The sequence below is a fragment of the Etheostoma spectabile genome, chromosome 5 (assembly GCF_008692095.1).
Source record: "Etheostoma spectabile isolate EspeVRDwgs_2016 chromosome 5, UIUC_Espe_1.0, whole genome shotgun sequence".
Classification (NCBI taxonomy): domain Eukaryota; kingdom Metazoa; phylum Chordata; class Actinopteri; order Perciformes; family Percidae; genus Etheostoma; species Etheostoma spectabile.
Window position 1 is genome coordinate 17,309,394 of NC_045737.1, and position 16,578 is coordinate 17,325,971.

The window sequence follows — 16,578 nt, forward strand, 5'->3', positions numbered from 1 at the left end:
GGATTGTGGTCCATCAGAGATGGAACATTTTAATTTTTGTTTATTTCATAACATACTTGTGAAGACGTCCTACACTTGGCCAGGCACAGCTCAAAATGATCCTCCACAGCAGTGAAGAGATTCTGGAAACCTTCAGCTGCACGGTTCAGGAAGCGCTCAAGGAGAAGTTGCTAAAGCAGAGTACACAGATAAGAGAGTGAGAGGGTGTACAACACATAGGTACCGATTTCAATCTGTTCAACCTGTTCCTTCCACCCCTCTTGGTCCCCTGCTATGTTTAAAATGCAAAATGCAAAATCAATGTTCAACTTTGGGGATTTAGTATCTGAATTCTTGCATTTCAGGATCAACTATTTAAAATGTATGCATGCAGCAGTCTAGCATGATGCAACATGTGGACAGTGAGCCTTTTTAGATGACAGTATTAACCCAATCCCCTGAGCGACCTTGATGTGGAAGATTACCTTATCAGGCTGAAGGCAGCAAGACACGCAATACTCATAGATGCTACAGCAGCCGTTGGCCAGGCAGCTTTTACAAATGTACTGCCTGGAGTTGGGGGCATTGATGTTACAGCAGCCGTTAACCAACAAGTCATTTCTCTCACAGACATATCCTGTAAAACATTAACACAGATAAGCATTGATTAGAGGCACACACAAAAAAAAACACTCTCACAGAGCTGTTGTGGTATCATCACTGTATGGTGGTGAGTAATGGCTGCATTACATACCAAGTTCGTCTGTGAGAAGGGTCTTTCCCTGGATGGAGTTTCTGCACTGCGTGATCTGTCGGCTGCTGTTGCCCAGGTTGAAGCGGACTTTCCATGGGATGCGATGGTCTGAATCTCTGACCTCTAAGAGTGTGCGGTCCCGCATGGTCCGCTCCTCCTGCAAAATTCACATAGAAAGTCATGAAATATCATCGAAGAACAACTCAACAAAGTTCAGAATAGGTTCATACAATTTTTATTTATTAGTTTATTTCTCAAAGACATTATTACATACATAATTATTACAGTCTAGGCCATAACAATATGTGTAGATGTGTTACATGAAAGGTTTCTGGTCAATAGGCTTATTTGCAACCCCAGTCCCTGGTCAGGCCTTTTTAAAAAGATAATCCAAGTATAATTTTTAAAATAACTGCATAGTGTGAGTTACACAGTCATGCAGCAAATACATTGTATACTAATATATTTCATCAACATTTTACAGAGTTGAGACCGAATTACACAAACCAACACATCACATAACACAAACATTAGGGCTGGATTTTTCCGATTTTACAATAGTGCTGACATTAAACTTGTTTTGATGTCTCATTAATAAAAATGTTTTTCTCTATGACCCATTTTTTCATTGAACAAAAGACAAAGCTCTCACATTGTATACGTTGTCTGAATAAAGCAGCCATACAAGACCGTTAGTATTGTAAAAGTTGAAAATCTCTGACTTCAATCAGATTGAGCTAAGCCAATTGTAGATATACTGTATGGAGATGAAATGTTTCCGCAATATAATCCATTCATCTTTATAAGTAATCTTTTAAGCAAACATGCAGACGATTCACTGTTCTTAGATGTTGTTCTCATCTGTGATAGTAAACTAAATCTCTTTGGATTATTAATCAGACAAAACAAGTAACTTAACTCTGTAACACTAATTTCTTTGAAGGCATCTCGTGTATTAGCTGGAGCAGGACTGATTTGGGCAACATTGGGTTTACTGGATATTTGCACCAATGTGCAGGGGCACCTTGATTTCTCAGAGCCAAAAACAGAAACCCCCATCTTGTGATTTCATAAATAAAAAGGTTTCCCAATTTAAAAAAAAAAAAAAATCTAATCGTATACCAAGGATCTTATCCAGACACCCCATCCCTGGAGCAGAATATACTACCATTAGCTTTAGTGTAGTGTGAGTTTCTGTACCTGTTTAAGCGTGCTGGTGAGAAAATAGATGAGAGACAGTCCGAAGACTACTCCCAGCACCCAGCGCTTTCTCAGTAACCGCCGTAGCACCATCATAACATGGCTTTCTTGTGGAGATGCCGGTGACAGTTACAGTCCAAAACATCAAACCTCCAGGGGTATCAATTCCCTGACTGACGTATTTGTCACGAATATGTAACGATGTGTGCCTACGCGATAAAGACAGGCTCAAAACTGTAAAGCTAACTGTCTCTGTAAACTGACGTTAGCTAGCTAGCTTTTATCGGACAGCAGATGTGATAAATAACACAAATAACGTTAACGTTACCAACCAATTGAGTACGATTTTAACTCAGCTAACCCATGTTGCAGGTTTAACTTTGTAACACAATTACGCTAAATGAACAATTGCTGCCAGTGTGAATTATGCTCTGACATAGCACAAACAGTTAAACGTTAACTGGTGGGCACGAAACGTAAAGCTAGTTAACGATGTTTCATCATAAACGCCTGCTTTGTTAGCCTGCTGGCTAGCTGTCGTTAGCGTTAGCTTTCTGTCTTAGATATCGTAAGCTAGCTAGACAGTACTGATGATTAAAAACTATAATACGCTATGACACAGTCTAGTGACTCAGTTTCGTTTCATTTGAAGAAAACGGTCCTTGTAATGTCCAACATTACGTCTAACAAGCAGCAACTGTGATGTTTTTCCAGCGAAATCTGACATCCACCATCAGCAAAACAAATTTCCAACACACGGATATGGTGTGGTGGGAAGGAGGACGCTGATTGGTAGAAGGTCACCTCGTTGACGTCATACAGGAAGTCTTTCGAGCTGGACCGTCGGAGCATCTTTTGCAGCAGCATCCACCCATCAACCTAGCTAACCTAATACTAAATATGCCAAGAACTGAGGGGCAATTCACTGAACTTATTCAGGTAAAGTCGTTAACATTGTTTTTCACCTTACTGTCAACGACTGAAACACACACAAAGCAGAAGGACTAAAGATGTAAGCTGTAAGCCGTCCTTTCTTTCAGTCAGACACACTGTTGATTTGCATTTGCAGGGCTGGACCATGTGGTGATGAGTGGTGTGCCATGCAGAGGAGACACAGCAGCAACACGGATGGCATGCCCTCTGAAAGGTGGGAAGAGTTCTCAGAAGCAGCATAAGCCCTTTGTGTGTGTGTGTGTGTGTGTGTGTGTGTGTTATCTTCACACACATATAGCCAAATGTATGGGAACCCCCTGTCCACATGCATACAGCCTGGGGTTTGTTTTTTATGGTTTTGGCAAGTCCTCTTTGGTCCTCTTTGTTTTGGTTAATAAATCATAAATTTACAGCTTGCATTAATATTTTGGTATGCTACCTACTTTGTGGCAACATTTTGGGGAAGGCCCAGTCCCACTTGGGACCTTAGTACCCCCTAACTCTGGTCACAAAACCACAAACATATTTAACCTGTTACACTGCAGTGAGTTGTATCATAATAGGTCTTGTTGTGATCCTACAGATGTCTACCGTCTTCCTGCAAAAATCTTATTTTTGCCTGGGGTAAAGCCAATTATAAATTGCAATATTTCCACAGACAAACTTAAAGTACAGTTCCAACAAAGAAGAATAGTAGGATGTAATGTCGTCTGTGTAAATATTGAATTATATGTATATACAGTGTAATTGTGGCAGAGAAAAGACACCTATAGGGTCTCAGAAATACCTTTTGAAGATTAGGTTTGCATTTAGTTAGGAAAAGATACCATCTTATTTAACATGAAACCAGATCTATAAAAACATATTTTTCCCAGTTTGGTGTGGAAGAACATGACAGAGCCTTGACCTCAATCCACTCAAACACATTTGGGATGAAATGGACCAGGCCTTATCACACAACATATGTGGCTCATACTGCACTTGGATCATTTGAGTATTTTTACCCATACAGAGACATAATGTAACATTCACAGATCCTTTTACATGGCATATCAGCAAAATATGACATTAAAAGAGTAAATTAAATAGGACATGAAAAATAACATAGCCATCCTTCCAGGCTAATGATTTTTATTGCCTCCACACTTTTTTCCCCACTTAGGAGCCGAAGCCAAACTCTGGGATCCGAGAGCAGCCTCGATGAGGGTGGCGTGTTTGACTGCCTGAAGCCTGACTCCCCCGCTTCACCCCAGCAGATCTTCTCTGGCCTGGTAGGTGTCCCCTCCGGTTCTGTCTCCTCTGCCCAATTCCAGGCAGCTGGCTTAGTCCTGGGCTCTCCCCCTGAAGTTTTTATCCAAATGACTGCATCATCCAGAGAAGAAGGGGGCCCCCACCGTACGGAGGGTGGACCTTTTCTTCCTCGGCCACCCCCGCACCACCATCACCACCACTTCCACCACCAGCCTTTGCAGCACAGGACCTCCTCTCTGCTCCAGCAGGCCACCACGGCAGCTGGCTCAGAGAGGCACAGCTCCAGGGAAGAGGCCCAGGAGGACCCGTCTACCCCGGCCCCAGCCCTGTCTGAGTTAAAGGCAGTAGTCACATGGCTGCAGAGAGGCTTCCCCTTTATCCTCATTCTGCTGGCTAAAGTCTGCTTCCAGCATAAGCTAGGTACACCAGCTTGTGAAGTAATAGTGCTGCTATCAGTGCCTACTATTTTACACTATTATTACACTACTTACAGTAATGAATCATTAGCTGCATAAGGTGTAGTTTAGTGATGATGTTTCCCCTCTCTCCTGCAGGTATTTCTGTGTGTGTGGGCATGGCCAGCACATTCACCTATGCCAATTCCACGTTTAGGCACCAAGTCTCATTACGGGTAAAACAAAAAGACACGTACAGTAAAATAACTGCTGTGTAGAGACATGTAATATCCAATATTATCTCAAACCAATGGTCATACTGATACACACTTAGTCTTAGGTTAAATTCAGGCTAAGCTTTTCACACATGCATATACAAAATGTATTAAAGAAAAAGGGTGTTTTCATTTTATATTTTTCTCACTGTGAAGAAAGCCAATGAAAAGACCACAACCAACCATGTGTTTGTCCACCTCTCAATACTTTAATACTTCCCTATACTGTCTGTGTCTGCCAATCTGAAAGCCATTATTTCTTACTGAACATGGAATTTGTAAAAAACAATTGGTCACAAGTATAGTTTACTTTACTAAGGCTAAGTAATTTCATTAAACAGCTGGGTATTGTAGTTTTAATGAAATGGTACTGAAACTGGAGTATAAATCAGGCATTTGTTGGGGACTGTTTTCAGAAATCAGAATCAGAAATACTTTATTCATACGGATTAATACATTCTTGATTATTTAAAGCTGCTGGACGGTGTATGTTGGACACTCAAAATAATCTGTAATGAAAATGCAACCAAATATGTTCTGTATTATTAAAAATATGAAATGCCCCTGAGCACCCCTAACAAAGCGATGAGGGCACATACACACAAGCTCACAGTCAGAAAGACTAATTATGCACCAGATAAATATACTGATTTTATTTATCACATTATTGCAAAATATTGAGTTAAATTACAATTTAAGATGTAAAGAAATTGATTGTAATGTTGCTAAAATAGTTCTGTGTGTCTCTTTTTTGTTACCAGGCGGAACGTTCTGTATTTGTTGCTCTGTGGATCATCATGTTCCTTGCAGGAAATATTGTTTATATCTACTATTCGTTTAGTCATGAGGAGCTGCACAACAGGTATTGTACAAGCAGGTATTTTTACGGTAGCTGTTTGATTCCTTGCCTGCCATCTTACGTTTTGGGTTTGATTTATACAATTAGGTTTTTCCTTTCATCTTGTGCTGTGTGAGACATTTTATTTAGAATCGTATTTCCTTTAGGGAGCGTTCCTGTTCTTGTCTGGTCTTGTCCTGTGAGTATTTTCTGTTTATTTTATTTTGTTTCCAGAGCATTTCTCATATTATTTTAAGCATTTTCCATTTTTTGTTGCCTTTCATTCTACCATCCCGAGTGGTCACCAGGCCTCCCTACAACATCTCATCTAGATGTTGTTTCCTTTTCTTCTAGCCTCATATTTGCCAAGCCCAACCTCAACAGCTTTGACTTCTTTGATCTGATCTGGGCAGTGGGCATCACTGACTTTGTCCTCAAGTACTTCACCATCAGCCTGAAATGCTTTGTCCTCTTTTTGCCCAAGATTCTCCTGGCCTTCAAATCCAGGGTAAGCAACCCATTTTTATTATTTCTTATCATTAGTTAATTTTGCCAACTTTCTCATGGGACACAATTAGTCATGTGTGGGCATTAGATTGTGACGGTTAGATAACCTTTAGTAAAAATGTCACGGTTTCATGGTATTACAGAATTGCAATGACAGATTTTCTGGGTAAAAAACAACTGCTTTTTTCCATTGAACACAATTTATTGTATTATTAAACACACTGCACACTGGTAGGGGGAGGGATTTCTAAACTAAACTGTCCTTGAAGAATCATAAAAAAACATGTCATAGCTTAGGAACGGTATGACAAAAAACTTCAGTGTTTTTTAAACCCTGACGTTTTCAAAACCTCGGTTTATCTTATATATCTCGGTATATCTCGGTAACCGGCCCATGTCTAGACACAATTAAAGTTTACACTATGTCTCTACATTATAACAACCATATAACCATACATCCAACAATCTCAACATGCAGTCATAATAGCATTGTAATAGACTCTTTTCCTCGATTATGTGTGGTGCAGAAATGATTAATAAATTAGTCTATTTTCTTGTAATTGATTTTATATCATCAAGAAAAAATGGAAAACTAATTTGGGGATTTGCAGCTTTCCTTTGGTTTTGAATACTTTAAACAGAATTTTGGAGATTATAACAGCCAGACAAGACATCCCCTTGTGCTCCGTGAAAGTGTGATTAGTATTAAAGTATTTTCTGCCATTTTATAGACATTTCAAAGGTAACAATTGAACCATTTAAATTATAATCCTCTTAATTCATAATGAAAGTAATTGTTAAATGCAGCCCTAATTATGTGCATTTGACATTTTGCCAAAACTGACATAAAGGTTTGCAGCTTTTCCCCCCAACCAGTTTATGTCAAACCTTTTATACATTTGATCAGCTGACAAACAAAAAAACCCAAATGAAGATTAAGACTAACCTTTAACCTTAGTTTGAAAGCTATCTAACCTAAATTATTTAATTTCATGTGACCGTAGGCTAACTCTTCAACTTCTTTCAACTGCCTTGCGGTAAAAGCCATAACACTATAAGAGCATACAAGGGTGTCCTTTTAAACACATTGCCGAGCTTTTAGATCAGGAAAGTCTTGTGTGACACGCTTACATTTAATCTGAGTTTAAGGTTCTGATAAACTGCCATGATCATGCTTATCCATAACATGGTATAGACAGTGATTAAGTTATAGGAAGTTAACCGACAAAGTAGTGAAACTTTGGTAGATAATTTAAAAAAAAGAAAATCTGCTCAACTATGATGAAATACTCCACCGAGTGAAGAAAGTGCTAAAGGGTCACAGTGTGAAACTGTTTTGTATTCATTAGGTTTTAAATGGTACTCCTTAGGTGAGCTTATGCAATGTTGGTGTCTGTGTGCGTGGTTAGTCTGGCCTGAGGCAACAGAATATGACGGCAAACACACACACACACACGCACAGATATACTTCAATGTCCTTACAGGTGCAGCATATTCCTGGTGTGTGTTTTTGAGCTAGATGGGGGAAGGAGGAGGGGGTTATAAAGTATTAGGATTACATTTTCCACTGATAAACAGACCTACAGGCCTATCGGAAACCACAGCAGCCAACATCTGAGCTCATTTGCCCTCGAGGGGGTTGCACGGGTGAGGTCATCCCTCCCTGGAGCTTGACCATTACCTACACACACACACACACACACACACACACACACACACACACAGAACATATACTATACAAACATTTATTTGATAACTTTGATGAGACATGTTTGCATTATCATTGTTTTTTACTGTAGAGGCCAAAACAGAGGCCCAAACAGTCCCATCTACTATGAACTCCATGAAGTCACATAATGCCTTACTGCATCCAACTGCAGATACACTAATGATCCTACATAATCACCACAGTCAGCGCAAGTCTACACAAGTGATAGCAGGCACACATACAAAAGTTCCATGACGGCTTTGTTTTAAAAGCTTTGAGGGCTCATATCCACTGCTTGTGTATGAATCATGTTCATTGTATGTATGTTTCCTCAGTGTGTAAGTATTTTCCTTGTTGTGCAAGAGTGCCTCTGAGTCTTTTGACAAATGCAGTAGTTCCTAAATTTGGTGGTTGTAACAATCAAACTGGGGTTTACTTTTTGCCCTGTTGGTGCCGCTCCACGTGCCTGTTCTGTTGGCCTCTGGGTAGATTTAATACTGGGGACTTTCTGCAGCTGTTCAATAGGAGCATGAATAGGACTACAAGTAATTATTATTTAAATAGCTGATTGATTGTATTTTTGTCTTTGACATTTTTTGATTCATTAAATTAATTGTTTCTAAATTGTCTTAAAAGACCAAGGGGACTCTTTTATTTGACCAACATTGCAAAACCCAAATATATCAACTCATCAATCATTAACTTATATTCCTTTATATAAAAAGAAAAAGAAAAGATGGAACCAGAGAATATGTGGCAATTTTGCTTGATAACCCGCTGAATTCATTGATAGTATAATTAAAGTCAAATGTCAAATAAATATATAGCACATAATGAAAATTAAATGGTTTCTTTGAAATAAGTATAAGAAGAATTTGGTGCAGGGTGGGTTAAAGGGTAAAGACAGAATGGGTGCCATTCTTACTACCCTGTGGAGTTTGTGACAACTAGCAGCGCCATGGTGCAATACTCTTAAGAGTGGGTCCCGGTTTTGATTTTAGCGTGCACAACCAGGCAGACGTCGCGATTTACATCCTGCTGTTGGTTCCACCGATCAATAGTTGGTAGCAGTAAAGCAGCAACAATCAGTGTGTTACCAAAGGAAAAAGAAAAAGAATGCTGGCAAGCAAACATTTATGGACACAATGCATGATTTAAGCCATTTAAAAGATTCTGCATTACAAATGTTTTATGAGGAAGGAAATGCAGAATATGCAGAAATATTTATGTGTTTGATGAGAAACGGTAAATTTAACTTTTGTTCGTTTACAACAGAAATTCACAGGATACCTTTAGAAGAAAGTCCAAAAAAAGATATGGACATGATAGTACAGCCCCCCCCCCCAGTTGCGTTGATAAATTTGTAGTCACAACAATTAAAGACCCAATTTAAACCCCACCCACTTACCCCAATGTAAATCAATACAAATTTGATAACAATAACAGTGTTACAGATAAGAATGTAAAGTTATGGATTTATGTGTCGGTTTCTTTGTGCAGTTATGGACTGGATAACGAGATCAGACAAAGAAATGAAACCAAATAAGCAAAAAAACAACTCAAACAAGGCCTGCAGTGGAGCTTACTCAAACTCCTTGGCTTGTGTCCAAACTTTAGATTTGACAGTTTTTACGTGGGCGTGATGGGCACTGTGGGATACCAGGCGGAGGGGACAATAAGGAAGATGAATTAGCCACTAGCAGAGGCCTTCCTCCCCTACCAACCTGGCTGCTCGTGGCTCTTTACCCACAGTCATCAATCTTTGTCAGCAAACAACCAGGAAGTCATTTTGCAAGCTGGGATGCCACGGGGGCCATCGGGGAATCAAGTTTGCCTTCATTTTGGTCACCACGTTTTTTAACTGTCCCCAATTCACTTAATGCACTTTTTAGCAGTCAGAAGAATTTTTTGTCTGGGATTATTTAGGAAAGGGGACAGTTTAAAGGCAGCTAGCAAGCCCCCATAGGGCTGGGTTTAATGTGGGCACTGAGTAGCAGGTGGAAAGAGTGGCTGCCAGTTTCCCTTGCAGTGTGGGGAAATTGCCTGTACTGCTGTGAAACTGCGGATCTTTGGACAGCAGCCATGTTTGGGCTGGAGGCATGCTGTTTTAAGCTTTTAATACTGCACTGCTCTTGACTAGATAGAAGAGTGCCCCGAAGCTGTTGAGCACTTTCTTCTTTTTGCAACAGTTAGTGAGCAGATCAAAGAAAGAATACACATGGTCTTAATTTAGTATTTTTTAATTTCATTAAAACTTAGTTAAGACTGCTAAGGTCCCATTGTTTTTCCATGGTTTGTCTAAAAACCAAAACATTCAGTTGGCACATTGACAGTCCATGCAAACTGCATGTAGACACTAAGTTTCATAGAATCATCTAGAGGGGCCTCCGCTGCTAATGCAGTTTCTAATTGTGTGTCTTTGTCCAGGGTAAGTTCTACCTGCTGATCGAGGAGCTGAGCCAGCTGTTTCGGGCCCTGGTGCCGATCCAGCTGTGGTACAAGTACATCATGGGAGAGGACCCCTCCAACAGTTACTTCCTGGGAGCCACACTCATCATCATCTACAGCCTCTGCAAGGTAATCAGTGCCCGGTGGTCAAGATTATTAGTGTTCTTGTACATTCTTTTTTTTTAGATTTCAGATGCCACTGTTCAACAAAAGCACTCACTATTAGTGCAAATTTAGACCACACAAAACCTAATTACTGCATAAGAATGAATTAATAAGACGTACAAGTGTCTGACAACAGATAGATGAAAAACTCCTGTGAAGAACAGAGCTCAACTCAAGTGAAGGTGCCTGAAATAAAAAAATTGTTACTAAAGTCTAAAACCCCACTAGCACTCTCCTCGAGCCTGCTTTGTTTATTACACCCCACAAAAGGAAAGTGTTGGATAGAATAACCAACATAATGCTGATCTTGTTACTAAAGGCTTACTGAAGTTTGTGGTGCCAGACAAAAGCTCAGTGGGTCCCTCAGGTTAAAATCTTTATCTGGAAATTTTAGCAAGTCTCAAAGCGATGCTATTTATGAGAGAATTGGGATTTACAGTAGCTGCAGTTCACATGCATGCCGAACTGCAGGGCCGGTCCCTAACACTAGCCTACTGTATCACTGACAGTTATTGATCAGTGTTTCAAAATAGAAAACATTAGGCTCTTAATAACATTTTGTATTCATAACACTATTGTATTATTGTACAAATTTGCTATATAAATCGCTTTAATAAATGTCAATTTAGGAGCAAAATGTGCTCCTTGAGAAAAGTTACCGTTATGCCCTGTTCATACTAATCAAATGAACTGGACTTTGTGGTCAAGTGAAGTTGGATGTGAAAACCCCCTTACTGCATTATATTCTATTCTATTTTAAATTTGAATTGTTACCTGCCACCAGACCCACAGACCCTTAACTTAACTTAACTTAACCCTGACACAGCAAAGGTTGTCACTGTCATATGTTCTGTAGTGTGTGCGGACATTTATAGTGCAAGATATTTATAATACACCAGTGATTCAGCGGGTTATAGTTGTGATGAGCTGAATTGGGTGGACAGTTTCCTGTCTGTGTCTGCTGGGGTGGGGCAGTCTGGTATTTTCAAAGATCAGGCCATATCAGCAGTGTGTCCATTTTTGGGTGTGCTAAAATGCTTGATGTCCATCAGTGGTTGATTCCCTGTTGTCATGCTGTTTGTGTCACATGGGATAACAGTAAGATAAAGTTCCCAAGAGGGAGAAACTAAGCATGCGTAGGCAGTAAAAACTGCTCAGAGCATTGATCACTTTGTGATGACTTTATTGCCACTGCAAAGGATGTTATGTATTTGTTTCCTTGTTTGTCAGCAGGATTACGGGAAAAACTACAGGCCCGATTTTCTTTTTTTTTTCTTCTTTTTTTTCCGAACAGATCCAAATCACGGGGAAGACACACAAAGTGTTTTTCACTTTTGTTAACATTGTGAGACAGGGCATTGCCTTGGCGGAGGTCTGCACCCTCTGAATGCCCTTCTAGTTTTAAATAAAAGCAATGTCATGAGAAATGCTACATCGGTGAGTTTCTTTAGAGAAAACTTGTTGCTGTTTTGGACGTCACATGAACGTTTTGCATTAGCAGTGCTAGTGACGTAGCACTTGGTACTTCGATATCAGTCGGTTGGTCTGTCAGTCTGACGATAGCTTGGAATGGTTCACCACTTTGGTCCAGAAATTTTATACATATACTGTCCATATGTATAAAACATGTGTCGGAGGAATAAACCTCTATGTATATGTGCGTCTGCTCTATAAAGTGAGCCAAGCCGGCCACGTGGATAGATTTCTTTCGACATATATTGGCTTTATGTTCCCCTCCCGATCAATTGTAATCGCTTTGGTGACCCCTTAACATTCTCATCTCGCCAAATCATCAGTAAGTATCCAGTGCTTAACTGAAAACATAAGGTAAAGTGTAAAAGAAAGTCAGAAAAAATATGAAGGCCTGTGGGCATTTGCAATTTTCGTTATTAAAGAAAACTGTCCTTTGTCTGTATTTTGCAGTCATTTGATATCTGTGGACGTGTGTCTGCCATACGCAAGGCCTTGGTCATGCTCTGCAGCTCTCAGGTCAGACTGATTGGATTCTTTTCACATTTCAGTAAACACACACACAGCTATGTTCAACTTGGCATCTTTGTATTAAGATTTCAGAAGAAATCTAGAAGAAAAGAGTGTAATCCTTTTTAAATTTCACTCTCTGTTTGTGTCTCATCCAGAATTATGGAATAAGGGCAGGCAATCAGCAGTGCAGCGAGGCGGGTGATGTCTGTGCTATTTGTCAGGCTGATTTCAGAGACCCCATTGCCCTTCTCTGTCAGGTAAAGGACTCAATACACTTGTTAAAAGGAGGTTAAAAAATCGAAGTGAATTAAAAGTAACAGACACAAACTTGAAGAGAAACTCTGCTGAAAAGTAGTGGTTTACCGCCTGTAACCACAGCCAGCATCACTGATGGGAGCTTTATGTTCCTCTGCAGCACGTGTTCTGCGAGGAGTGCCTGTGTTTATGGTTCGACCGGGAGAGAACATGTCCGCTGTGTCGCTCCACTGTCATCGAGACCCTGCGATGCTGGAAGGACGGCACCACCTCAGCTCACTTCCAGATCTACTGAGTTATGGCAACCCATCACATGTACCCAGCAAGATGTGATTGTGCTGTAACGCGAGTTAGAAAATGGTGATGGTGGGTCATCTTTTGCTGTTTATATTAGTGCAGTATTTTATTTAAATCAGGATAAAGCAGTTGAAGTACCACACATTACGTAGGGAGGCTAAAATCACATTTACCATTTAGCAACATGGGATGACTTAAAAGAAACATAAAGCTTGGTCTTTTGTCAGTTTTCGAATTGGACTATAGTCATATTGTTATGGCAAAAATCCTGTTTGTGTACATATAGACTTAGTCCCTGTTTACTCTAAACACATGATAGAAGAATCTAACTTCTAACAAAATTTTGATTTATTGTGGTGGTAATATAAATTGTCACAGCATTCACACTCTTTGTTGTAAATTTAGTCATTTTTGGTATACTCAAAGATTTTGTCATCTCATCTGTTTGCTGTCTATATAACTTGCCCTATTATATTACTCGTCAAGTTTTGCAATATTCATTTAAAAATGTGATCTTTACCCTTTGAACACAACATGATGTCTTGGAATGATAGTAAGTACAAAATCAGTAGGTTTGTATGTACAGTTAGTTCTTTGTAAGCAACCGATTTATTAGGTATTGCGTAATGAACACAAGGAGGTGTGTGCCAGCAAGGCACCATATTCATAAATGTAAATGTGCTGTATTTATATAGCGCTTTTCCAGTCTTAACAACTGCTCAAAGCGCTTTTACATCTACAGGAAACATTCACCATTCACACACATTCATACACTGTGGCCGGGGCTGCCGTACAAGGTGCCACCTGCTCATCAGATAAACACTCACACACATTCACACTCCGATGCGCAGCACCGGGGGCAACTCGGGGTTCAGTGTCTTGCCCAAGGACACTTCGACAATGACTGCAGGGGCAGGGATCAAACCACCAACCTTCCGATTGGCAGGCAACCGCTCTACCACTGAGCAACAGCCGCCCCTAACCTTTTTTAGATTTCCAAATTCCCATTTGCATATTCATTGTGAGGGAGCTCATGTCTGTTAATTTTTTTATGTTGTTCCAAACTTTTATTTCAGTGTTATTCCTTATGAATATTGTTTGTATGAATCATTTCCTTTAGAATAGTCATTCTCGGGTTGCATAATAGACACTGACTTTAATGCAGAATGCACTGCGGTGCAGAGGTTCTCCGTTTTAAATTAAAGCACTTTAGCTCACTGTGTCAAGTGTATTTCTTGTCTAATTGCAATGACTGAATGAGATTGAGATGAAAGAGATTTTATTAAGATAACTACTAAAAATCCATATGAAATATTTAATTTGTATAAATAACACGTACACTTTATAAAAAAGACATTTTCAGTAATTCTGCTCACATTACACTTGCTATATCAGAGAAAGCTTATTTCTGGAAATCACAAACAGCATTAACAGCATAGCTTCTGATCCACAGGTCCTGTATCTTGTTTATGACGAAAAGTCACGTAACACTGCCCCCGACAGATAACGCTAAAGCACAGGAGAATGTGTAAACATCACCTAAACACTTTAGAAAACATCTATAAAACCATTTATCCTCTCATTATTTACAAGCTTACACTTACAGTATAGCTTATGTAAATAAAAGTGGAGTGCATTATGAAGCTTATAAACAGGTCTATTTCAGTGCATGTTTCAGGATTGCAGCACTAATTGTAGCCTTAAATACAAACAATTAAAAGGCCTAATCAGTCTAACCCCTTTGTCATGCTCTCACTTTGTGGGAGGTGAATATTCGAAGGAGTCCTATTAGTAAGCTTTTCCCTCCACTCTACCAGGGGAGGATTACATCACCGTTTCATAACTGGGATGACTGAATCAGAAAGTCACGCAGGGATAGGACATGCAACTGGCTGACTGCAGGGCTGCTGGGGTTCACTGTGTGAGCTCGATATGAAACTCAGTGCATCCACAACGAGCCTGAGAAAGTCTTCATGACACATGGAGTTCAGTCAGACTTAAAGTTAAATCCTCCTCCTCCTCCTCCTCCTCTGTCGGTCTTTTACTCGCTGCCAATCTTCCATGCTGGACCGCATCCTCCAACTCTCCTGCATCCCTTTTTTTTAGTGCAAATGATGAGAGCCCGTTCCTCCTGCATGACCCTAAAGGCACCATCTACATGAGATATAATATATGCACTTGTTAGCATGAAACATCCATACATAAATGTTTTTGAAATTAGTTCATAACGGTGTAAACAAACACATCCACTTTGTATTCCTCTTTATTTCCATGTAGGCTATTCAATAATTTGCATTTAGAATCTACCTCACTCATTCTAACTGACAGATTATAACATTCTATACATTTTCCCAACATCAACCTGGCTGTTCAAAAGCAGACACAAATTCAGGACATTTTAAAATATAGCCTCCAGCAAACTAAATTAAGAAGTGGTATTTAATGTAAAAAACCCTCAACCTTGAATTGAAAACATGTACTATTCCTCATGTAACATTTCTTAAATGTGAATCAAAGTCATTCAAATTCAAAACTTAGTTTGCCTGCGCTTTATGTGCATAGTTAGGCCCCTTTTTTGTTCAACATAACATTGAAAAAAGTTTAGGCTATGTGGGTTTTTGTGAGAATGAATCTATTCATTACCAAATGCTTGATAATTGTAAAATTGTAAAAACAAAATAGCTAAATTTATAAGACACTTAGGTTCACGTTATGTTAAATTGGGTGTAATTGTAATTGTACAACAGTGTTGTGATGTGAAAACATTCCAAACCTTGAAGAGGATATGAGGCAATTTTTATTTTTTATTTTATTCTATTTTACTCATCGATCTGAAAGACTAAGAAACTTGAAGTAGAGACTAAGAGAAACCTTTTGTCTGATGTAGGTTATCTGTAGGGCTCACAAATTAGCCTGCAGTTTACTTTAACATGGTTTATTATTCAATTACCTAATGCAGCCAGGAGTTAAAACAACTATTTTTAACAGCACTTTTTGGATGTATGTTTCTATATAGCTTTTTTTACAGAACAAAATAGGAGCTTTTTTTTTTCATACCTCAGCTATTTATTTATTTTTACAGTTGGAGGTCATAGTTTAGCTAAAGAAAAACACGACATAGGTTACACGCAGCTATCCATGCACACAACATCCGCAGGTGACTGTTGATACGCACCTGTTGCTGGTGTTGTCGCCTCGCGCCCTACAGGTGTCGCCTCGCGACGACCAGCACGAGCACGGTCAAATGTATTGCAGTGCGCAGGAAGCTCTTCAAGTGACCTGTCCCCGTCCCGGTCACCACCCCCGTCCCTCCGCCCCTGCAGCTGAAGCCGCTGTCCGTCTCCCTGGACGTCCAGCTTTTCTCCAGCTGGTCTCCGATCCTCCGCAGGCGAGACGCGAGCAGCTGAGCCACCGAGCACGGCGAGGGTCGCCGGGCACTGCAGGTCGAGTCACCGGGCAGGAGCAAAGGCTGGTCTATCGGCAGCCAGCACATCTTTCTCAGACAGAACAACCAGTCTTCTCTCTTTATATCTTCAACATATATGACCCTCCTTTTCTTCTCTCATCAAACCTTAACGGTGTTTGCGTCC

General features: G+C 39.9%; 2 protein-coding genes and 1 long non-coding RNA gene across 3 annotated transcripts in view; 1 reads left to right on the forward strand and 2 right to left on the reverse strand.

Moving 5' to 3' along the window:
* The window catches only part of spring1 (SREBF pathway regulator in golgi 1), a 4,418-nt gene extending 1,726 nt beyond the window's left edge, over positions 1-2,692 (reverse strand). The window contains exons 1-4 of the mRNA XM_032516904.1: positions 1,934-2,692; positions 734-890; positions 465-616; positions 57-170 (exon numbers count right to left, since the gene is read on the reverse strand). Coding sequence (XP_032372795.1) covers positions 57-170; positions 465-616; positions 734-890; positions 1,934-2,029 — 519 coding nt within the window. The 5' untranslated portion in view covers positions 2,030-2,692. The remainder of the gene's footprint in view (positions 1-56; positions 171-464; positions 617-733; positions 891-1,933) is intronic.
* A 57-nt stretch (positions 2,693-2,749) lies between these two features.
* Positions 2,750-14,205, forward strand: rnft2 (ring finger protein, transmembrane 2). Its single transcript, XM_032516898.1, has 10 exons — positions 2,750-2,872; positions 3,003-3,080; positions 4,029-4,537; positions 4,672-4,748; positions 5,549-5,649; positions 5,980-6,133; positions 10,268-10,417; positions 12,377-12,442; positions 12,592-12,693; positions 12,852-14,205. The coding sequence occupies exons 2-10, from the start codon at positions 3,034-3,036 to the stop codon at positions 12,984-12,986; spliced, it is 1,341 nt and encodes a 446-aa protein (XP_032372789.1). The 5' UTR covers positions 2,750-2,872; positions 3,003-3,033; the 3' UTR covers positions 12,987-14,205.
* Positions 14,206-14,250: 45 nt separating this feature from the next.
* On the reverse strand, positions 14,251-16,569 carry LOC116690137 (uncharacterized). Its single transcript, XR_004332177.1, has 2 exons — positions 16,164-16,569; positions 14,251-15,142 (listed from the first exon to the last, which is right to left on the reverse strand). It is a non-coding gene; the product is annotated as an uncharacterized LOC116690137 (long non-coding RNA).
* Positions 16,570-16,578: the final 9 nt, after the last annotated feature.

Excerpts from the sequence above, each read along its gene's own strand:
- rnft2 (XM_032516898.1), top strand. The coding sequence starts at position 3,034 with ATGCAGAGGAGACACAGCAGCAACACGGATGGCATGCCCTCTGAAAG. Across the intron at positions 6,134-10,267 it reads TCCTGGCCTTCAAATCCAGG|GGTAAGTTCTACCTGCTGAT; the intron begins GTAAGCAACCCA and ends GTCTTTGTCCAG. Across the intron at positions 12,694-12,851 it reads CCATTGCCCTTCTCTGTCAG|CACGTGTTCTGCGAGGAGTG; the intron begins GTAAAGGACTCA and ends GTTCCTCTGCAG.